Below are 24,752 nucleotides of genomic sequence, written 5' to 3'. Positions count from 1 at the left end.
AGTAATGTCCAGGCACAGCTCAGAACTCCAGAAATAATGTCTACTGCATTTGGCTGGTATCCAACCCCAGGTACAGCTCAGAACTTGAAGGATGTGCTACAAGGTGGCAGATTCCCGGTGTGGTGTGATGGACTGGATTGGGCGATGGTTGAGTTCTGTCAAGAATTAGTATATATGGAGTTACAAAGGGTATATAAGGGGGTAAGCAAGGGTCTAAGGACAGAGAGACAAGTGTTGGCTGATAAACAGTGCCAGTGATGGTGTGTCTGATGTGGCAGATCAATGCCCTCTCTGCTGCTTCTCACCTGACGGCTTCCAGGATTGTTGGACATGCATGATCATGCATGACTGGCTGGGAATACGGCTCACTGAACACCAGCAAAAAATAGCGCCTCTGCCTCCATCACCTCACAGGGAACAAAGAGCCTGTCAGCCTGTGTGGAAAAGATGGAAATAGAGATCATTTGGGTTTATTCTTAATGCTTTTATCTCTCTTTTCCCCAATCATGCATCAGAAATGAGCTATTCAGTCAGTCATAATCACATCTCTCAGTCAAAAATATTTGCACAAAATCACATTGCTGAAAACAAGGCTTGCTTACTTTCTAAAGGCACACCTCATTGACCCCTGGGTAAAATAATCAAAGACTAGCAGTCCAATTGACTAGATTGCTTCGAATTTCTTAAGTGGTAGTGGTCTTATTAATAAGACACAGGGGACGGCCCGGAAGGCTTGCTACACTCACCATTTAATCAGCAGTCTTCATTTTAATGGTGACACATTATTAATAGGACACGTGCAGGGTTTTCTAGTACCTCTCTGTGCCAGCCAGAAATGCTACTAAAGGACTCCAATATAAAGTTCCGATTAATCGCTTGCACTACAGGCCATGAGAGAAATCGAGGAAATAGCATGCATGTACGAGGGAAGACTTTCACGGTAGTGAGTTCCACTTTGTGCAGTAATCTCAACTGAGGGGCACTTTGTATATAATGTCCAATAATTAGGAAGTCACATGAGGATAGTGTCATGCTCATGACCTTAATGTTGATCATTTTTATTGCTAATGGTAGTAAACACATAATTGTTCATAATCTGAAAAAAGTGTATGTTGGCTAATAACAGCGCTGCTTTATAAATCTTTAAGCAAACTTGTGCGTAAATGTTTTCATTACATCCCCACCACATTCACAAAATTTGTGCTGATTTTCTTCTTCAGACTCTTACTGATAAATGCCAGTCAACCATAATTTGGCAAGAACATTCATGGCACAGCTGATTTGCATTTATCGACGCCCATAAAACTCTGTAAAAGCCGAAGCTCACTGAAAGCTGAAAACAACAAAATTATGACTGAATGGAGAAATAGCGTCATTAAATCTAAATCATCCAGCAATGCAGCTCAGCCATTGCAGTATCAGCTTTCTCTACCAGATGAACACTAACTCTTATTGATTCTTATTTGCCTTGATTTGTTTTGCATTGCTTTTTTTAATATGAAATCAATTTTGTGTGCAGTTAAAATAAATATGCAATTTTAACCTGTCTATGTAATTCATATATTATATTTTTAGTAATTGCACGCTAATATTCATGGATTTTCATTTACCGCAAACAATTTAAATTTAATTATATCCAGCGGGGTAAATGAGGTTCCTTGTCTACATATATGCATTTAATATAAAGACCAATTATGTCCTTATTTTTATGGCACAGACCTATAGGTGGACCCTAATACATTGCATTAACATTTACGGCTGTTTGTAGATGCCCTTATCCAGGGTGACTTGCTTTTTTTTTCTCATTTTATACAACTGAGCAACTGAGGGTTAAGGGCCTTGCTCAAGGGCCCAGCAGAGGCAGCTTGGTGGACCTGAGACTCGAGCTTACAAACTTCCAATCAGTTGTCCAACCTCTTAACCACATCCCACAATCATATCAATGTCTTTCAATGAGCTGCTCAAATATTCATATATACTCTTCTGAGATCTGCAAAAACAAACAAACCTGCTACTGATACACAAAACAGATGATGATACTGTCATGTGTTTGTATGCAGGAGAACCTGTGGCTGGACAGTGTTTCTCTGCTGATTAAGGACTCTCTGGAGGGTGAGATGCAGATGATTGATAACCTGTCAGGATCTGTGTTTCATCACTACTCTTCCCCTGTGGTGTGCAGAGGCTGCAGTTGCCAGCCTGCAGAGGTAACACACACACACAACATATTGCACACAAAGGACGAACCTGCCATTTTATTTACGTATTAACTTCAGCATGTGTGAGTCACCACTGTCCAAAAGCTGTATTTAAAGCTGAGTTAAGCAAATGTAGTGAAGATTTAATCACCTGCAGACTAAAACAATGTGTCATGCTGAGATACACGGTTTCCTACACACTTAAAAAATGACGCTTTGACATTTAAGGCTGATATTAAATACTTAAATATGACACTGCTAATCCATTGTTTAATTAGTATTTTCCCTTTTAAAGTTCACGGTCGAGATCAGCGTAGAGACATTACTTAGCTCAAAGACTGAATTATTTATGGATAAAAGTGAGCCATAGCCAGATGAGTGCTTGGTCAGTTTAATCTTTAAAGCATTTATATATGTATATATATATATATATATATATATATATATATATATATATATATATATATACACTATATTGCCGAAAGTATTCGCTCACCTGCCTTGACTCGCATATGAACTTAAGTGACATCCCATTCCTAATCCATAGGGTTCAATATGACATCGGTCCACCCTTTGCAGCTATAACAGCTTCAACTCTTCTGGGAAGGCTGTCTACAAGGTTTAGGAATGTGTTTATGGGAATTTTTGACCATTCTTCCAGAAGCGCATTTGTGAGGTCACACACTGATGTTGGACGAGAAGGCCTGGCTCTCAGTCTCCGCTCTAATTCATCCCAAAGGTGTTTTATCGGGTTGAGGTCAGGACTCTGTGCAGGCCAGTCAAGTTCATCCACACCAGACTCTGTCATCCATGTCTTTATGGACCTTGCTTTGTGCACTGGTGCACAGTCATGTTGGAAGAGGAAGGGGCCAGCTCCAAACTGTTCCCACAAAGTTGGGAGCATGGAATTGTCCAAAATGTCTTGGTATGCTGAAGCATTCAGAGTTCCTTTCACTGGAACTAAGGGGCCAAGCCCAGCTCCTGAAAAACAACCCCACACCATAATCCCCCCTCCACCAAACTTTACACTTGGCACATTGCAGTCAGACAAGTACCGTTCTCCTGGCAACCGCCAAACCCAGACTCGTCCATCAGATTGCCAGATGGAGAAGCGCGATTCGTCACTCCAGAGAACGCGTCTCCACTGCTCTAGAGTCCAGTGGCGGCGTGCTTTACACCACTGCATCCGACGCTTTTCATTGCACTTGGTCATGTATGGCTTGGATGCAGCTGCTCGGCCATGGAAACCCATTCCATGAAGCTCTCTGCGCACTGTTCTTGAGCTAATCTGAAGGCCACATGAAGTTTGGAGGTCTGTAGCGATTGACTCTGCAGAAAGTTGGCGACCTCTTCACACTATGTGCCTCAGCATCCGCTGACCCCACTCCGTCAGTTTACGTGGCCTACCACTTCGTGGCTGAGTTTTCTGTCGTTCCCAAACACTTCCATGTTCTTATAATACAGCTGACAGTTGACTGTGGAATATTTAGGAGCGAGGAAATTTCACGACTGGATTTGTTGCACAGGTGGCATCCTATCACAGTTCCACGCTGGAATTCACTGAGCTCCTGAGAGCGACCCATTCTTTCACAAATGTTTGTAAAAACAGTCTGCATGCCTAGGTGCTTGATTTTATACACCTGTGGCCATGGAAGTGATTGGAACACCTGATTCTGATTATTTGGATGGGTGAGCGAATACTTTTGGCAATATAGTGTATATATATATATATATATATATATATATATATATATATATATATATATATTTGAACAAAGTGGGTTTATGCAAATCACATGTGAGTAAATTGTCCACTCACTGGTCAGTGTGTATCTGTTTATGTTCCAGGTTCCCTTTCGAGGGAACTCGACACTATGTCAGCCATGACGCAGCGTCTCGTTCCCTTCTCAGGGAATGAGATATGTAACCTGTTGTAGATTTCTTTCCAGCTGTAGTCATTATCAGTTTGAGCAGGACTTGCGCCAATTCACCAGTTTCAGAGAAGACATTTTATGTGAAGTCATTTTAAAATATTAGGGTTTTTGTTTGCCATATTGTGCTTATCCACAGAATTCTTCATCACCAATGATCTGTCAGACATTAGCTAACCAAACATAATACTTAACACAGTTCCCAGCATGCATTGCGGTACAGGTTGGTTTGTTGGTCCATTGGGTCGGATTGCTTTCTCAGGACAAACAAACTGATCTAGAGTTTGTTTGTAGTCTGGTGTGATGTCTGTGTTCATATATGTCAAAATAAACCAGAGCAATAGGTTTTGACACAAACTCTCTAAATGAGCCAGGGGAGAAAACCAGCCTTAAACAGAATTTACCGTTTACAACTAATAAGCTAGACTGGCCCTAAGAGAATTTCTTTGTTATTGGTTACCATCAGGCATGACCCCTGAATAGCATGAATAGCAAACTACAAATTGTTATTATTAATGTAGAATTTGTTCCAGTTCATTAATAACAGCTTTGGGACTTCAGCTTCAGTTCTATTAGATCATATGACACATTGATATTTTTTTTCTTCTGTAGACAGTTTATTTACTGTGTGTAGAGGCCCTTTTAGCAGAATGTACAAGGATCCACTCCTGTCATAGCTAAGCTGCAGGACAAAAGCTTAAGTGACAGCATTACCTGTGTCAATCAGTTCATCTCTGCTCAAGCCTATATTTTTGGGTGTGCGTCAGTCCATTTTGGATCAATCTTCTGCACTTATTGGATTCAGCACAGTGACCAGACAGCCTTATATATGGAAGATTTCCTCGTGTCCCCCAAAGGGGGCAGGCTGATATTACGTTAGTGAGAGTACAGGTTCTTGGAAATTGAAATGCCATGAGCCGTAACTTCTCTGCACTTCAATTCCCAGTCCGCTTTAGTCATCCACTCAGAGCTTCCTGCTAAAGGAGCTGCGGATATCCATTTTTACACACACATTTTATGTGTTATCAGCCTGGATCGCACAGATGTGTGAAAAATGCTAATATGTCGTAAATATGTGCAACATATGGGTTATTAGCATAAGTTCCGACTTCTCCTGGATTCATGTATTGAAGGATGTGGCGTGATATGCAGTATACACTCCACTGAGTCTGTTGTGCAGTGCCCTGTATGTATGTGCAAATATATACATACTGTGAGTGTTGTAAATGAGAAATGGTCAAAAAATTAACACAAACAATGGAAGGGATGAGAACATGAAGGAATATGGTGCAAGAACAGGACAGTGGAATCAGTCGAGAATGATGTAGCATGGATGTAGATAAATTTAAACATACCTACATAAGGAAGACAAGAACATTTTCTTACAAAAATGTCAGCCAGGAGTTTTTTCTGGTTGTTGTACCTATATGACTGCCCTGCAACTATGAATAAAAATAGGTAATAGTCTTGACATGAAATCTGTCTGGAATCTGGACTGCTGATTTTTCCACTCCGTATACAATATACATCTTGATTTAAAAGAAAAAAAAACAGCCAAGATTATTATGTGTAGTACAGAAAATCCCTTCCCTCAGAGGGCAGTGCTCATTTCAAAGCCAGAAAAAAATGTTTAAAAACAATAATAATAATCTAGCTAGATTTCCTGCCTGGAAATTCACACTGAATGTACACATGGATATCACACTAACCTCCCCTTTCTTTGCCTTGTCCTGTACACATTCTTATTTCCAAAGATCCGATTGGCTGAGGTGGAGCAGGCCTCTCTGATGTCAGAGCAGCTCTCAGACAAGTCGTCATCTCCAGCGCTTCCTGATGACCTCAGTCTTGATGATCACAGTGTGTACCAGCTAGCTGTCAGAGACATCAAGGTATATAGACACAAACATGCCCAGGTGTATGAAGAGTTTGATCTAGCAGGCAAGAACACAAATAAATAAACTAATAAATAAACCAACCACCAGTCAAACTAACCATCTATCTATCTATCTATCTATCTATCTATCTATCTATCTATCTATCTATCTATCTATCTATCTATCTATCTATCTATCTATCTATCTATCTAAATAAATAAATAAATAGTCACTGACAAATTGATTAATCAATATTTTCTTTTAGAAATATGTGAATTGATTTAATAAACATTTAAAATAAATGCATAAACTTATAATAAACTAATACATTTATCTGTAATAAATATCACCTAAATAAATAAAATATTTATATAACTCTTTTCTAAATCTGTGATTTTTATATTTTTAGATAAAATATATTTCCTTAATCAGTATTTTTGTATTTTATTCAAATGTCTGAACTTCCTTGTCCGAGGAAGCTGTCACTCAAACCACACTTTTATTTATTTATTTATTTATTTGGTAAACCGGTCTTTACTTTTCCAGCTGTCCAGTAGTCTCCTATTCAAGGCCTCAAGGGATACCACTTTGGTCTCTAATTATCCTATTTCTTAATTACCTAAGTAATCTTCATTTACATGCTTTAGTACCTGATGAGCTAATCAATGCATGTTAAATTACCTAATTATCTAATCAGTGTTCTCACATTGGTCTATTATTTGAGCTTTTGGGCACATCAGCCAGGTGGTGATGCTGATTGTCACATTTCTTCAGGCTTACTCTGCGGATTTTCCATTTACTGAATCACTGCTAATTGAATAGCCGCTGCATTACATGGAAAATCAGATGGGTCCAATAGCACTGTTTTATTTATTTTTTTTATTTTTTATTTTTTCCTTAAGTCATTATGTAGAAATGTTGAATTGCTCAATTTAAAGATGCTTGGGGTAGAATTTCGACCCAACGTGTCAATTACAATAAAAAATTCCACTGCGATTCAAGAAAGGTAATGCTCTAACTTTGATGTATTAGTGTCAGTCGAACAGGCACAGAATAATGATATAGTCTTTTGTAAGAGTGTTTAATTTGCCATAAGCTGCCTTCAGGCGAACCCAAAGGCTTAGCGTTGATATGCAGATTAGCATATGGCTTAATTTTTGCACAATGCTAATGAGGTTATGATGTAGCTATGTCATAACCCATGGCTAAATAAGTATGCAAGTAGAGAGTTTAAAACCTGTTTTCTTTCTATTTTAGCTAATGCTAATTGTGTGTTATGAGAACAACCATGTTAACACAAATATCAATTTTTCCAGGAGGAGAGAGGGAGCAGTACCTCTCAGAGCTTAGAAGAGCTTCAGGCCACACCGGTGGAATGCAGGGGGTCTCATCCCAAGAGTCGAGCTTTCAGCATGGGCAGTGAGAGCGGAGACAGGCTTCCTAATTTGGATCTTCAGAAGCAGAATGAATCAGCATGTCTTCAGCATGTATCATCTCAATGTCCAGGTGAGCAGCCACCTCTAACGGAAAGAAGCCACAAACAAACATATTATCATTAAACAAATTATCATTTCCTGTAGTTGGTGAGTAGACATGATGAATTTAAAAGTGAAGTTAAAAACAAATAACTGGGGAAATAATAATAGTGACCAGGTACAATAGTGATTAGTGATTGCATTTACATTTCTGGCAGACACCCTTATCCAGAGCAACTTACATTTTATCACATCTCATTTTATAAAACTGAGCAACTGAGGGTTTAGGGCCTTGCTCAAGGTTCTAGCTGTGGCAGCTTTGCGGACTTAGGATTCAAACTCACAACCTTCTGATAAGTAATCCAACACCTTAACCACTAAGCTACCACTTTCCCATATTAGTTGGAATAATAGTGATTAGTGTTTGGTTGCTGGTATAGTAGTGAGTAGTGATTGATAGGAATGATAGTGATTAGTGATTCATTGCTGGGTACAATAGTGATCAATGATTGCTTGCTGCAAACTTATAGTGATCAATGATTGCTTGCTGCAAACTTATAGTGATCAGTGATTGCTTGCTGGTACAATAGTGATTAGTGATAAAAAAAAAATATTGATTAGTGATTGGTTGCTGGGTACAATAGTGATTAGTGATTGGTTGCTGGTACAACAGTGATTAGTGATTGGTTGCTGGTACAATAGTGATTAGTGATTGGTTGCTGGTGCAAGATTACAGGGTGAAGAGGTGAAGAAGTTACAGGAGTTTAAGTACTTGGGGTCAACAGTCCAGAGTAATGGAGAGTGTGGGAAAGAGGTAAAGAAGCAAGTGCAGGCAGGTTGGAATGGGTGGAGAAAGGTGTCGGGAGTTCTGTGTGATAAAAAAAATTGAAGCAAGAATCAAGGGGAAGGTGTACAAGACAGTGGTGAGAGCGGCCATGCTGTATGGTTTAGAGTGTCACTGAGGAAGAGACAGGAGTCAGAGCTGGAGGTAGCAGAGCTGAAGATGTTGAGGTTCTCTTTGGGAGTGACACGGTTGGACAGGATTAGGAACGAGTACATCAGCAGGCGGGCAGCACGGTGGCTTAGTGGTTAGCACTGTTGCCTCACAGCAAGAAGGTCCTGGGGCCTTTCTGTGTGGAGTTTGCATGTTCTCCCCATGCCTGTGTGGGTTTACTCCGGGTACTCCGGTTTCCTCCTACAGTCCAAAAACATGTACATTAGGTTGATTGGTAATTCTAAATTGCCCATAGGAGTGAGTGTGAGTGTGTGTGGTTGTTCGTCTATGTGTGGCCCTGCGATGGACTGGCGACCTGTCCAGGGTGTACCCCTGCCTTTCACCCTATGTGTGCTGGGAAAGGCTCCAGCAGACCCCCGTGACCCTAGGAATAAGTGGGTATAGACAATGAATGAATGACATCAGAGGGACAGCTCATGTTGGACGTTTGGGGGACAAAGTTAGGGAGGCCAAATTAAGATGGTTTGGACATGTTCAGAGGAGGGAGAGTGAGTATATTAGTAGGAGAATGTTGGACATGGAGCTGCCAGGCAGGAGGCAAAGAGGAAGGCCAAAGAGGAGGTATATGGATGTAATAAATGAGGATATGAAGCTAGTGGGTGTAAGTGTTGAGGATACAGAAGATAGGGATAGGTGGAGAGAGATGATTCGCTGTGGCCACCCCTGAAGGGAAAAGCTGAAAGAAGAAGAAGAAAGAAGATTGGTTGCTGGTACAACAGAGATTAGTGATTAGTGGGATCAACAGTGATCAGTGATAAGTTGCTGATACAATAGTGATTAGTGGGAACAATATTGATTAGTGATTGGTTGCTGGTACATTAATAATTAGTGATTGGTGGAAACAACAGAGTTTAGTGATTGGATGCTGGGTACAATAATGATTAGTGATTGGTTTCTGGGTACAATAGTGACTAGTGGGAACAATAGTGACCAGGGATTGGATGCTGGTCCATTAGTGATTGGTGGGTACGATAGTGATTACTGATTGGTTGGTGGGTACAATAGTGATCAGATTAGTTGCTGTGTACAATAGTGATTAGTGATGGCTTGTCGGTATAATAGTGATTAGTGATTGTTTGCTGAGTATAATAGTGATTAGTGATTGTTTGGTACAATAGTGGTTAGTGATTGGTTGTTGGTGCAGTAGTGATTAGTGATTGGTTGCTGGTTACAACAGTGATTAATGATTGATGGGAACAATAGTGATTAGTGGGAATTATAATAAATTGTTGGGAACTCTAGTGATAAGTGGTTGGTTGCCAGGTACAGTTGTGATTATTGATTACTGATTAACTGATAGGAACAATAGTGGTAAGTGGGAACAATAGTGATAAGTGATTGACTGGTGGGAACGTGGTAATGAATGATCAGTCAGTTTTACTTGAAAGTCATATTCACTTGAAAGTTATAAAACGAAAAGTGAAGCTTATTACCAAGAAACTGCAGCGTCATCTGTCCTGAAAGCTTTTCCCATGTCAGAAATTCTCAAGTTACTGCTTTGCTATAGACTGTTTTTACACAATTTACTGACTCTTCCATAAATACCGCATAAACATTACTATCTCCTTGGACTTGAAAATGATTTAGTTCTAGGAAGCACACAGACACACACATACACACACACACACACACACACACACACATACACACGCACACACACACCACCCTCATATTTTATATACAGAAACCTAATATATGCTATAGCTATACTGTACATTTATAATATATGCTTTCTGTGATTGAACATGAAAAATGGGAAAGTTTTATAGCCCTAACTACTTTAATTGCACAACACACTGCCAATTTTTTTTGGGGCATTATTTATAACGCTGCCAACTGGGAGCTTTCAGTAAATACCACATTTCTGTTGACTTTGAGTTCAGTGAAGACGTAAAGGCTTTTTACAAGTCAGCAGCTTGTAATTAACATTAATGAATTCTGACATGAGGTGAAAGCACTATTGTGTATTGTTTTACTGGTGATCTGGTGAAGTGTTAAAAAGGGAACTAAAGACTGATGCTTATTTATGCAAGAGAGGTGATTAGTTATGCAGAAAGTCACGGCATGAAATATTCTTCCATTTCTGTAATGAGTTGAACAGAGGCACAGCTGACATAACAGCAGCGTATTTCGAGTCAATGAGTGGGATAATCCTCGTTTAGAACTGTCAGGATGGCCATTTCTGTAGCAAAGCTGTACAAATGTGTAATTAATGAGAAAGTCATGATGTGCTGAGAAGGTCATCCATGATTCAGGATGATTTCCACTTGCAGCTCTGAATTCTGGACTCACTGATGGTTGTCTGTTTGAGTCACTCAGCTGGGGAAGCCATTAGCGTTTATTTCTACTCACTGTATATGTGTGTGTGTGTGTGTGTGTGTGTGTGGTGACTCACTGACCGTGTATGATGTTACCCTGACTGTATAGAGTGTGTCACTCTGTCTGATGTGTCACTGTCTATGTTCCGTGTCACTGACTGTGTGTTGTGACCAAGCGCTAACACACTGACAGTCTCTGAGTGAGTATGTGTGTATGTCTCTGTGTAGTGTCTCACATGTCATTGTGACTGTCTTTACTATCTGTCGGGGGCATTTTAGGGCATTTTCGTTAATGTTGTTAATATTATTTGTAACAAGCTGTCCACATGATCATCATGCCTGACCTTAGCTACTCTGATAAGCAATATGTCAGAAGTAAAATATTCTGTTTATTTTAATATATCTAGAATTTCGGTATTGAATCATCTAGAAAAGGTAAGTTACAAAACTTAACCAGTTAGCGTATTCAACGTGCTAATTTACAAATTTTGTGGTACAAATGTACCACACAGAGGTTAGCAACTGCTAACAACTGCTCTCTGCAAATAAACTTTATACTTCGTCAAAGTCCAGCTGCTTGTCTGTGTTTACAATTTCTCCACTGCCATTCACTGTGCTGTCGGTCTTTCCACTCCTCCCACTTCTCATTCTGTTCATCACATCAATCACTGCAGTCCTTCACAGTTGACAAATTATCTTCTTAAAAGCTTGTCATCATCGAGTCCATTGCATAGCAGTAGCTATTTACGATTGTGATCAAATTTTAAGGCATTGTTTTGTAAAGAGTTTCAGTTAAATCTGCTAGTTAGGAGGCTACATTTATCCTTTAGTCCACATGTAGTTCTTTTTGTATAGCCCTAAAGGACTGGTCCCCTATTTGTGTGGAATATGTTAGAAGCTATAATAATATGTAACAGTAGCAACAGTTATGGAAACCAATTATTGTGATGCATTGAAAATGATGATATTAGTCTGTACTCCGATCAAGCTGGAAATTTTTCATGCCCTTCCATGTGCTGCCTCGTTAAACGCCCCTGCAGCAGATGGTGAGCGAGGAAGCAGTAGCAGCAGAAGAGACAGGAGGATGCCCTCTCCTCTCTTTCATCTCCCGGCAGAGTTCTTCCACCCAGCCACAGCCGTGCCCCAAGGAAACCTAGCCTCGGGTATGGCACGGGCAGTGCGACCTGGCTCCAGGCTTGCTTCCCCAGCCTCATGGGCATCGCTTCGGTCACCTGGAGCCAATAGCAGGGTCATGGGCTCACAGGTACAAGATCTTATAGATTAGGATGTCTAAATTTGACATGGCCAAAGGTTGGTGGACACCTGATTTGCTTGTTGAATGTCACTTTCAAGATTTAGTCCCCTTTACTGTTATTATAACCTCCACTCTTCTGGGAAGGCTTTCCATTAGATTTTAGCCCATGGCTGTAGGGATTTGTGTTCATTCAGATACAAGGGCATTATTTAGGTCAGACACTTATGTTTGGTCAGAAGGCCAGGCACATAATCAGCATTCCCATTCATCCCAAATTTAATTAGTAAAGTTGAGGTCATGGCTTTGTGTAAGCTATTTTCCACACAAACCTTGGCAAACCATGTCTTCACTGAGCTTGCTTTGTGCCCAGGGGCATTGTCACTTTGTGGCAGCAGTTTGGGGAAAAAACACACCTGGATGTGATGGTCAGGTGTCCACACACCTTTGGTGATGTATTGTCTTAGATATATGCATATATGTTATTCGTTGATCAGCAGTTTGCAGCTAAAGAAAAACACAGTAACTCAGATCACAATCAATTATTTAATACATTTTGTATTTCAGCCACCATCCCACAGTGAGTCATCATTAGCCACAGGAAACTGTGAAGTCAGCCTGCAGACCACGCTAGAGGGAGGCATCAACTTCAATGTAACTCCTAATAGAGACCTGTCTTTACCTCATCCTCTGCTTTGCCCTGTACCCGACGAAACCCTCCCTTCCTCGGATCTCAACCAGAGATTGCATTCTGACCAAACCAGCTTCACCCTCGAGGTCACCAGGGGGCGCCAGAGGAGTCAAAGCAACTGTGACGACAGCCCCAGCCCCAGCTCCAACAGGCAGGACTCCATAGAACCTTCGGACGAGGACACAGGGATCGGGGGAGGATCGAGTCAAGCGTTTAATAGTGAACATTTATCAGAGACTATCAGCAGCCTTTCACTAAGCTCGTTGCTCACACCTGGCTCACTGGCACCACCACTGGCCAAAAAGTGCAACAGCACTGGGAGCTTAGAACAAGGGAACATGTTGGCGCGAAATAAAAACGGACGGCACCTTCATAGCACAGACCAACCTGAGTACCTTGAGAATCTCTGGACAGAAGAAAGAGACGAACAGGACGGGAAGAAAGGAGTTGCAGATTTGGGGGTCAAAAGCTCCAGTCAAACAATGGACACCAGCTCTCGGAAGAACAGATGAAACACGTTAATCGTGTTTTTTTCTCTTCTCGATCGCCTCTCTTTTGAGAGTGGGACTTCTCTTAGTCTTTCATTCGTGACACGTCCGTGTTTTGTGTAGCCCTGACAGACAGGTCAAGCTCACAGGCGAACAGGAGGACAGGAAATAGGTGAGGACAAGAAGAAAAGTGAAATCTAAAGAGAACCAAAAAGAGCTGGCCGGTTAGTTGGGCATTAATTCAAAATATGGAGCAAAAAAACCAGCTAATATAATGAACGAATGTGCGCGAGAATCTTTAGGTGAATGAAATTTGGATGTCGTTTTCATGGCTGTTTTTTCCCCCCATGAAATTTGACCTGCATCGATCCTCTGTCTACATGCAAAAGGTGACATTTCAGGAAAGAAGCCTTGTGGTGTCTCTTCTAATGTAGGACTTTTGATGTAAGATGACTGGATTTTATATCATTCACAAACAAAGTAGCAATGATCAATCTTTTAGAAGCTTCCCTTAGTAAATCAAAGAGAAATGGTGATTCTTTTCTAGGTGTGACCCTCAGTATTAGAATTTTGTCAATGTGTATGTAAGTTTCTGTGTCAGGAATTATTAATTATTCTTAAATTTAAAAAAAAAAGGAGGGCTAATTTAAAATTTAAAAAGTAGCTAGATTTTATCAAGAAAATATTTGGACCATTATATATTTAAAAAAAAAAAACATCAGATTTTTGATTCTCTGTTGGACATGATGGGATATTCTGAACTCGCAGCTCTGGGTAAATAAATGTACACAGAAGAAATATGCAGAAAGCAGATGAAATGAAGATGTCTTGATGATTGTCCACTTATTTGGATGAGACTGGGTGAGATTCCTGCATGAGAGCTAATGAGAAACAATGGTATTGTACCATAAAGATGTCAAAAATGAAGAGTTTTATTTATTTTTACAAGTAGTAGAAATCTAATCTTCCTCATCCACATTGTATGTTGCATTTCTCACAACTATTTGCAGTTTAAAGTGCAATGCAAAGTATCTTGATTCTGAAAGAAAGTCTTTGAGAAAGTGAACAAAAAAAAAAATTATTCAGGGGTCCAATACAAATGTCTTTCAGGAAATTTAGGAATTTCTTATTTATTTATTTTATTTATTTATTTTCAGACTGCATGTGATTTTTTTCTTACAAGATGTAGTCTACCTGCTCGGAGCTTCTTATTTTGCACGATGTAATTAGAGCATTTAATTTTGTTTATTTTGCTTTATGTATTTTTTTTTTTTTTTTTCGATCATGATCAAATTCATCCATTAACATCATTTCAAAATTCTTGACTTTAGGATAAACTCTAGCTGTCAAATAAATAGAATTTACTCAGTAATTTGGTTCTGCTTTAGCACTTTAATGTTGTCCTGGGTGTCTGTACGTGAAAGTGTGTGATCATTTGCTGACATGGATTCGGTCCAGAATGGATGTAGTGGTTCTTTGGGGATTTTTCTACAACAATCTGCCTTGTGTTGCAGTTTCAGCACTTACATTCTCAGAAGGTCTCTAAAGTGAAGTACCCAACTTTAATGATTAAAGCTGAGCAGCCAGAAGCGATGATTTAGTAGAGATAAGAGAACTCTGTCCAAGACTTAATGCCTGTGATATATGCTCGGGAATTACAGTTCTGAGAGCTGACTAATTGATTTTTTTTATTTTTTTCACGGCGGTACTTAAAAAGATTTGAACATCATCCTTAAATGTTGAAATGAAGTTTGGAGATTTAGAAGAAGGTTTAAGAGATTTTCAGTACTTTAGTTCGCAATCCATCTGGTTTTACACAGTCAAACACAAGCAGATATGACACTGAGTATCTTGGTCTTTCTTCAAGCTAGCACAGGAGGATGTGGGGGGGGCGAAGCAAAAGCTTTTCCTTTTAGATGTAGAACTTATCATCATGAAACTATTAGGATTGAGCGATGTATTATATCAAAAGGTCTCGTTAATGGTATAATACCTTCATTCAAGAAAAATACTCCTATTTGTCCTTTTGTGTAATGTTTACTTTGATTGAACAATGCGTGTGTAGTAGGAAGAAAAAAAATCTATGATAGAAAAACTACATTGTTTGCATTCATTACACCTGCAATTGTATTTCACTTCTCAGTTACTGCTGTGTTATGAATCTACAGAGTGGACTAGAAAGAAATCAGCCCCAGCTTCAATCCTTCACAGCATTCTGTCCATTTCTCTTGGATCTATGATGTTGTTTCCACACAAATCCAATGCACATCACAAACTACCCTACCATAATGTATTAAATTGATTATAATTATGATTGTATTAAGATTTATTATTACCCTCTGCCCCATTTAGCTTCCCTAGTTATTTTTGCACCTAGTGGTGCTACAACAAGTGCTAATAGATGAGAAGTGGTAAATAGAGGCCATCACACTGCCCCATGCAGGAGCTTTAATGACAGGGTTGCCAGGTCACAATTTTTACAGCAAATTGGGTTAGTTTAAAAATACTCGATCTTGTTGTTTAGAAATCTAATAAATTTAAACAAAAACACAATATAAGTGAAGACAGTGCCTATATGCTGTACAGCACCATTATTAAATGATAGTAATTTTTTAAAATGAAAGGGATTTATGAAGTGGATCATACTGTATACGTACATTAGAAAAAGTGTCTACAACTGTGACCTTGTTTCTCCAAAAAAGCTGAAAATCAGGAAGGTAAATATGTCTTGCTTTTCCAGTGACTGATTTTTTTTTGGTTTAGTTTCAGGTCTTTTGTGTAGTTTTTAGATGTAGTTGTGCTGGAAACGTTCCTGGCAACCCTGGTTAATCATATTAGCTCTTTTGTGCTCGTTTCGCACACTGTGATGAGAAGCTCACAGTAACTGCTGAAACTGCTGGATCAAACACCGCTGAACAAAAAATTATTGAGATGTTATTAACACCATTCTGCCTCGGCAAAATCTCTGCTCACAAGCTGCTGCTGTTATATTATTGAATTGTAGTCTGTTTGACTGTCCCTTTGAATGAGATGGTTTTAATCCAAACATCAATAACGTTGAAGATTTAGACCTCATGTAATGTGGAAAGAAATAGAACGGTCTTATGAACATACAAAACATTAGTACACACATTGAAATCTGTGCTGAGGAGGTCAGTTTAATGGATTTTAAAATTAAACAGATATCTGGCTGCAAAAAAAAAGCCAGTTTAAATAACATATTTGGTGTACTCTCAACATCTGCTGTATATGCCAACTTTTTTCTCTGGAGCTGGATGTCAGATGCATTCAAGCTCATTTCTAATCACTGAGCATGACTAACTAATGTATGTTATGTTCGCAATTGGGTTCAAATAGCATAAATGTAGCAGAAAACTTCAAAAGGAGTGAAAGTCCAATTAATGGGAACTGCTCTTCTTTATAATTTCAAAGCTAACTGAAGACACATTAGCGGTTTGTGATCTAAGCCCTATGTATTGTAGATGGGTTTCATTTCTCAGGGTGAGGTTCTAGCAGGATGTTGGGTGATGACTTTTTTTTTTTTTCAATCTGTTAGCATGTTTTAATTAGAATATTGTGTTTGTCAATCCATCTATTTTCTTTACCGCTTATCCTACACAGGATCATGGGCAACCAGGAGTCTGCAAATCAAGAAGAATGGATGTAAACAAACTACCCTGACTACCACTTTCCATTACGCTTGACAAATTTGGGGCTAGAAAATGCTGACTGATGAAGCTTTACTTGATGTCAAACATGAAAACGTCAACGGTCAGAATTGTCAAACTGTGCATTGTGAACTCTGAATACAATCAGTTATCCATCTTCTTGCTCTCTTGCCAAATCCAGTTTGTGTACACATCCACTCAACCCGGCCCTTCAATCACTATTGGTTCTAACAGAACAGATTAAGAAGACACATGCTGAGCGTAAACACTGCCCACACACCATGTGGAAAAAAAATAAATAATGGAGCTGGGGATTAGCATTAGCATGAACTTTCTGAGCAGGTGCTTCTCCAGCTGCTACCAGTCACCTGTAGTGCTGGACATCTGTCCAGTATTGAGAGCTTTGAAGTGCTTCCTGGAGGATGTCCTGCTTTGCTCTTACATCTGAGATCGTGCTGCTACAAATGAGGTACGCGTTCGCATTACAGAGTATCTGCAGTGTGTACCCGCAAATATAGCATACATGCTTGCCCCGTTCTGCTAACTAGCTATTAAACAGTGTTGCAAAGTTGTTGCTAAACTCTGTGTGTAAGTGTCTGAATATCATTTCAGGGTCACTGTATTCGTCACATTTCTCTCCCTTGTCCTATTTGTTGTGTTTTTCTCAGTCTCTCTCTTACTTTCTCTGTAATTCAGGCTGTCGTCTTCAATTTGCTTTGACATAAAGCGGTAATGACTGAGCTACCGAGCTCAGATAGACGGCCCGCTCTGTCACAACCACTCAATCTAAGTCTCATTCATCCACACTCATCCGTTGTAGCAGCACGGCTCGAACCATCAAATCACACACTGCAATTAATTTAGCTACTCGCTCACTCACTCCTGTTTTTTTTCTCTCTTTTTTTTTCACAGCCACAAAAATACTCACCGTGGAGTGGCTCCTGGAGGTGGAAATTATTCTTAATGGGCTTGACGCACTTTATACAATATGACAGAGTTACTGTTAGTGCATTCGCCGGGACGAGGTTGGGTGTAAATTGTGCTATTGAGAAAAAGCGCCTCGTGACAGGGGACTTCTGACGGATTACATTTTACAGCTCTAAATTAGATAAGAGCACTGAATTTAATTTGAATTCCAATTCAGTGCTATAATTACACAGTGGTCGCCGTATTCAGATAATTAGTGGGCCCGGCTGTCACATGGCTCCGCCGTCACCCAGGTTGTGTAACGTGGCAGCCCGGCGGTATTAATTCCTTCAGCTGGAGAAATCCATTAGCATTATTGTTGACTGTAATATCTTTACCCTGTCATTGTTGTGTTGCAACAGCATCCTTAGCTGAATCAGAAAATAATGAGACGGTTCTTCAGAGGCGGGGATCGAAGCAGGAAGAGCTGATACATATTCATGCAAGCCCTCAGTGCCCTATGGCAGGAAAAGTTCACGTTTTGCATTTCAAATCCATAAAATGAAAAATAGAAATGCAAACAAATGTGCGTCTCTTCCCTGAAGGCTGTGCTGGTTTTCATATGTGTGCGTATCGATTCGTTCAGCCAGCTATATGTTATACGTGGTCAAATATTAAGCAAAGAATCAGTAAACACAGAATGGCGTCATAATCGATACGGCTGCTCAGGGTTCACAGAGAAAGGACGAGAAATGAAAAGGTGAAGAAGTGAAAGATGTTATGACTCATTCATTTTTCACCAGAATTCTTGAAACGTTATAATAGGTCTCTTTCCTTCTGTAATATTATTATATTACTAAAGTTATTTTACATTCTATCATACTGATTACTGGTTACATTTTTCCTAGCAACTATTTAGTAATAGCTCTGAATGTAAAGTGCCTTGCATAAGTATTTTATTTCCCCGTGAACTTTTCTACGTTGCATTGAAAACCCTAAATTAGTTTGGTGTAACCAGTTGGCATCAGCAGTCAATTAGTTGAATGCAGTCAACCTGTGTGCAATTAAACTGCTACGTGAACTGAATATAAATACGCCTGTTCCTGACAGGTACCAGAGTTCTGGGAAAGTAGCAGTCAGGGTTTGGTTATTTAAAAAAAAAAGAAAAGAAAAGAGCATCTATGTTGTATCATTGAACTGATTATTTTAAAACAAAGTAAGAAAAAAATACAGAAATAAATAAAACAATATATATGTATTTTTTTTTAAATTACGTGTGCAAAAAAGACCTGCTTAAAAATACACAATTATATATAAATATTTATATAATCAATTAATAAATGACAAAAAAGGCTCACAAGTGGAAAAATAAAAAAGACTGTAAAAAAATAATGTCTGTGAATAATGTGATTATTCATGGTTTTGTGACTTTTCTATAATGGATATCTCTAAAATCTCATAAAAAACTATGTATACTTCCCTGCAACTATTTAAAAATCCGACCCCAAAATTGCGAAATTGCCATCACTTTGCGCCTGCACTTTGCCTCTGAGTTAAAAAGGTGGCCATCAGCATCCAAAGTATCACTAGCTCATTTAAGGCATTAGTGATGACTGTTGTACTGCATTTGGAGAGGGTGCATATGGCTGTAATTGCTTGTCCTCCACTCGATACACTTTTAGCGCTTTTATTATACTTATTCAAATGACGATCACAAAAGTACAGGGGATTCAGGTGCTACCAGTGCCACACCATCCACCTGACACCCGAGTGTCTCTCTTTGTTCAAACACACACTCCACACACCAGGAGAGGTGCTTTCAGGAAGTTTCAGGTGGTGGAGGACATGTCGGAGAAAATTAAATTTAATTTCTGGCCGCTGCCATCATCTGTAATTACCACATGGGCTAAGTGAGGTCAGAATTAGAGAGTGGGTCACGTGCCTGTTGACCTCGATGTTCAGAGCTTCTTAAAGGACAAGAACATCAATCTGACGTTGGCCATATTTGGAGCCAAATAAGAAAATGGGGTCAAGAGAATGTCCTCTCCACTCTTACCATATTAACACCCACACTTCCAAGTTGTCTCTTTCTTTCTTTCTTTCTTTCTTGGACTCTTGTTTTCCTTATTATTTATTTATTTATTTATTATTATTATTTTTTTTTTATTTATTTATTTATTTATTTATTAATGGAACATCTCCTGGAGCCCCAAGTATCAGTACAGGTTCAAACACTTAACCACTACCTGTTATCAGCAAAACTCTTAAAATAATTCAAAGCCATGAAAACATCAAAACAGTGTTTGAAGCATCATATAGAATTTGATTGCAGCCTTTCTGTATTGCTGAATTTTGTAAGATCAGATCAAGGCCCTCTAATTACCATGAACAGTGATTGTAGAACTGTGAAAAGGTGGAAGGTGGAAGCTTTGGCAGACTTTGCGTCACTCTAGACAGATAGGCTTAAAACACTTAAAACTCTTAGGTAGGATTTGTTGAATAGTAAGAGGAAAATTAGGATGTGTTTCATAGGAAAATAGCCGTTAATATTAGAAAGTGGGACTATGGAACTGTAAAAAGTGTGGAGAACTCTGAGAAAGCCAGAACCCCAGAGTAAAACCTGATTAAGTTGTTCAATGAATGAGTTGTTGAAAGGGGAAAAAATAGGTATGTGGTGGGTGGGAAACTAGTCATTAATATGAGAACAAGAGAGTGATGTGCAAGCCAACATGGACCCCTGATTAAAAACACTTGGGTGAAAGGTGTTGTGTATGAAAACTAGCAAGGCTTAGTTTTCAGACTCTTGGGTATAAGATTCTGGGCTTTGAAACTAGTCAGGCCCAAGTCTAAAGACATTTGGGTAGAGGATGCTGGTTATGGAAACTAGTCAGGCCCCTGTCTAAAGATGTTTTGGTAGAAGATACTATGTATGGAAACTAGCCAGGCCCATGTCTAAATACATTTGTTAGACAGTGCTGGGTATAGAAAATAGCCAGGCCCCCAGCTAAAAACTCTTGGTAGACAGCGCTTAGTATGGTAACCAGTAAGGCCCCTGTCTAAAGATGTTTTGGTAGAAGGTGCAGGGTAAGGAAACTAGTCAGGACCATGTCTAAAGACATTTGGGTAGGAGATGCTGGGTATGGAGACTACACAAGCCCCTGTCTAAAGACTTTTTGGTAGACAGTGCTGGGTATGGAAACTAATTAGGCCCCTGTCTAAAGATTATCGGGTAGAAGGTGCTGGTTATGGAAACTAGCCCGGCCCATGTCTAAAGACTCTTTGGTAGAAGGTGCCAGGTATAGAAACTAGCCAGGCTCCTGTCTAAAGACTCTTGGGTAGAATATGCTGGGCATGGAAACTAGCCAGGCCCCTGTCTTAAGACTCTTTGGTAGAAGGTGCTGGGTATAGAAACTAGCCAGGCTCCCAACTAAAGGCTCTTGGGTAGAAGGTGCTGGGTAAGGAAACTAGCCAGGCCCCTGTCTAAAGACTCTTTGGTAGACAGTGCTAGGTATAGAAAATAGCCAGGCCCCCAGCTAAAAACTCTTGGGTAGAAGGTGCTGGGTATAGAAACTAGCCAGCCTCCCAACTAAAGGTTCTTGGGTAAAAGGTACTGGATATCAGAACTAGCCAGACCCCGTGAAAAAAAGACTCTTGCATTGAACGTACTGGATATGGAAACTAGCCAGACCCCCTTAAAAAGATTCTTGGGTAGAAGGTGCTGGGTATGGAAACTAGCCAGACCCCCTTAAAAAGATTCTTGGGTAGAAGGTGCTGGGTATGGAAACTAGCCAGACCCCCTTAAAAAGATTCTTGGGTAGAAGGTGCTGGGTATGGAAACTAGCCAGACCCCCTTAAAAAGATTCTTGTGTAGAAGGTGCTGGGTATGGAAACTAGCCAGACCCCCTTAAAAAGATTCTTGGGTAGAAGGTGCTGGGTATGGAAACTAGCCAGACCCCCTTAAAAAGATTCTTGGGTAGAAGGTGCTGGGTATGGAAACTAGCCAGACCCCCTTAAAAAGATTCTTGTGTAGAAGGTGCTGGGTATGGAAACTAGCCAGACCCCCTTAAAAAGATTCTTGGGTAGAAGGTGCTGGGTATGGAAACTAGTAGTCACTAGTAGATAAAGAGATGGATTGAAACTGAAGTGGTAGACAACACCATGTGAGTTTGTGTCCTGGGGATGCCACAGCCATTTTGTGACCAAAAAAATAACAGAGTAATGCTGTCCATAGGAGGAATGACTACACTTTCTCCTCTGTCAATCTGTGAGCTCATGCATAGAAAAGTGGGTGGATATTTCTGGAGATTATTCATATGTAAGCATTTGCACAGTGATAAAGACGGCAACAATATTGGAGTTTGTGAAAAAAAATTGCTATCGCTTTTATAAAATTTGCAGTACATTGCCACTAATGAAAATAGAGCTCTTAGCATTTGTTTTTTTCTTTTCTCCATTTGTCTCCATTTTTAAAAATGACATAATTTCCTGCTGAGGACATTGCTGTAATGCCTCTTCACCACCATCTAGAAAAAAACAAAAACATATCATTTGCCCCTAGCAGACCAAGCTGCATATTATTAGCTGCTGGTTTTCAGCTGTATGAGTTTCAGGTTTATAGTATCAGATGGATATGAGGGAAGAGTGAGCACCGGGATCTCTGCACGTAGGTTTCTGGGTTGAGAGGGAGGGAAACACAGCTTTGATCATGACTCCTCCTGTCTTCACCTGCCAAGCAGTTTCTTAATCTGAACTTTGAGTACAAGCGTGAGCACCGATTTGTGCCCTAACATACGCGCAAGCACACATGAAAGCACCCGTGAGTATACCGGAGCCAAGACAGAACAACAGGCACACACTGTCTTCCTGTTAGTTTGATGTATGTGGCACGCAGCACTGACAGCCTGTTTCATTTCATTCCGGTTCTTTCCGTGTCTCTCTCTCTCTCTCTTTCTCTCTGCCATGAGCTTGTGTTCTGTATTCTTTGTTGTTTAACGTGTGGGCGAACCCGGTGCCAGCAGTCGAGAGCTGAACCAGTGAGAACAAGCGTTCTTCACGCGCCGGTTGGCACTGGCTCGTGTGAGCGATTTGCTTATGTTCCACAAACACACCGGGATTCATTCTAATACACCAACAAATTTTCCTCACTTTTTAGTCTTCTATTTATGTGCCGCAGTGGAGCTGTGAGATCCAACCGTCAGCCTTTTCACATTAGACAATTATTCTGATTCTAATTGCTCATTGCTCATTTAGACACAAAGCCTGAATGAAACGGAGACAGGCTGCATCTGTTAATATTAAAGAAATTGATATTGCACTGCTGTTGAATGCTCAGTTCTGATAAGATAGAATTTGTTGATTGATTTTCTATAACAGCAGCTCTGACAGTAGTTTCAGCTTCCAGTTCTAATACGTTAATTAGAAAAAGAGAGAGAATAAGAAAGAACAATGTTTACAGTGAGGACTATTTATTTATTTATTTATTTATTTATTTATCTTAACCAGGATTAATTGTTAACCCCAGGTAAATTATGAACAGTGTAAAACGTGATACAAGATAGATAACTCAGGATTTATCATATCAATATCTACATCAATTGTTAAAAGCCATTTTTCAGTGCAACTGTAACTGAGGATGTATCACACCACCCTCTTTACTGATCGATTCCCTATAACAGCATGTCCGCTGTGCTTTATTCCTTATTCCTTACATATCATTTGGTGAAGATGTTTCTCAGCAGTTGTCTCCATGTGGCTTTACAGCTTGGACACAGCTAGACGCTGTGACCCAAACATCTGTCCTCTGCCTCATCATCACGATCCTGGACACTAATGAGCCAAGATACCAGCTGCTGAGGGAGAAGTGGGAGTGTGCCTGAGGGTTCCTTCAGACACGCACAGTTGTCAAAAAAAGCCTCAAACCATATAACAAGAATAGTTGATGCTGTCAAATAAAATAGATGCATTATGCCTTAAATGTCTGCGCTGGACATATAAAATAACACTCAGGCATGTACTGTATGGTGCAAATTACATTTGATACACAGCAAGCAGTAAGGACAGTGTCCGCCTCAGTAGTACATAACATACACTATATGGCCAAAAGTTTGTGCACCCCTGACGATCACACCCATATGTGCTTGCTGAACAGTCCAGAAAATTACAGGATCTCATTCCGGATTTATTCACCTTTACTGCTCCTCTCTTCTGAGAAGGATTTCCAGATGTTGGATTGTGGCTTTGGGGATTTGTGATCATTCAGCTATAAGAGCAACAGTGATTTTGGGTGAGAAGGTCATGGGGTGCAGTCAGTGTTCTGGTTCATCCCAAAGGTGTTCAGTGAGATTGAGTCAGAGTCACTTCAACCTTAATACACCATGTCTTCATGGAGCTCTGTGTGTGCACACTGTCAGACAAGTTTGTAGTTTTTTGAAGGGAAACACTACTGTAACACTACTGCATACAAAGACATTCTATACAACTGTGTGTTTACAACTTTGTGGCAGTTTAGGGAAGAACCTAGAGCCTTATAGTGTAGATATTGTGAAAAGGAAAATGAGAAAATAACACAAACCAAAACTATAATTAGTAAAAAAAAAAAGACATTAAAAATTCGACATGAATATTAACTCACTCCACAAAATGAACCACATTATAATGCATTATTATTATTATTATTATTATTATTATTATTATTATTATTATTATTATTATTATTGATGATAAAAATAAATAAATAAATAAATAAATAAATAAATAATATTTATTCACCTATTAATTTGTTTAATTAATTTTTTTGTTTATTCACTTATTTTGTTTTATTTTTATAGAGGTTTTTGTGAGAACTTATACAATAATAATCGTAAAACAAACAAACAAGCAAATAAATAAACACACAAATAAACAAACTAAATAAATAAATAAATAAATAAATCTTTC

The 24,752-nt window shown here is 39.4% G+C and overlaps 1 protein-coding gene across 2 annotated transcripts in view; it reads left to right on the top strand.

Moving 5' to 3' along the window:
- Positions 1-14,614, top strand: part of LOC131362257 (voltage-dependent T-type calcium channel subunit alpha-1I-like) — a 104,760-nt gene extending 90,146 nt beyond the window's left edge. Inside the window, exons 31-35 of one of the 2 annotated variants that reach the window (XM_058404164.1) lie at positions 2,061-2,207; positions 5,884-6,018; positions 7,320-7,509; positions 11,855-12,075; positions 12,631-14,614. In XM_058404164.1, coding sequence (XP_058260147.1) covers positions 2,061-2,207; positions 5,884-6,018; positions 7,320-7,509; positions 11,855-12,075; positions 12,631-13,266 — 1,329 coding nt within the window. In that variant the 3' untranslated portion in view covers positions 13,267-14,614. Of the gene's footprint in view, positions 1-2,060; positions 2,208-5,883; positions 6,019-7,319; positions 7,510-11,851; positions 12,076-12,630 lie in introns of both variants that reach the window. The other variant, XM_058404163.1, reaches the window with a different exon arrangement.
- Positions 14,615-24,752: the final 10,138 nt, after the last annotated feature.

The sequence above is a fragment of the Hemibagrus wyckioides genome, linkage group LG11, assembly GCF_019097595.1.
Source record: "Hemibagrus wyckioides isolate EC202008001 linkage group LG11, SWU_Hwy_1.0, whole genome shotgun sequence".
In the NCBI taxonomy this organism is placed as follows: Eukaryota; Metazoa; Chordata; class Actinopteri; order Siluriformes; family Bagridae; genus Hemibagrus; species Hemibagrus wyckioides.
The sequence above is the reverse complement of the archived record's forward strand: the minus strand, read 5'-3'. Positions and strand labels throughout refer to the sequence as shown.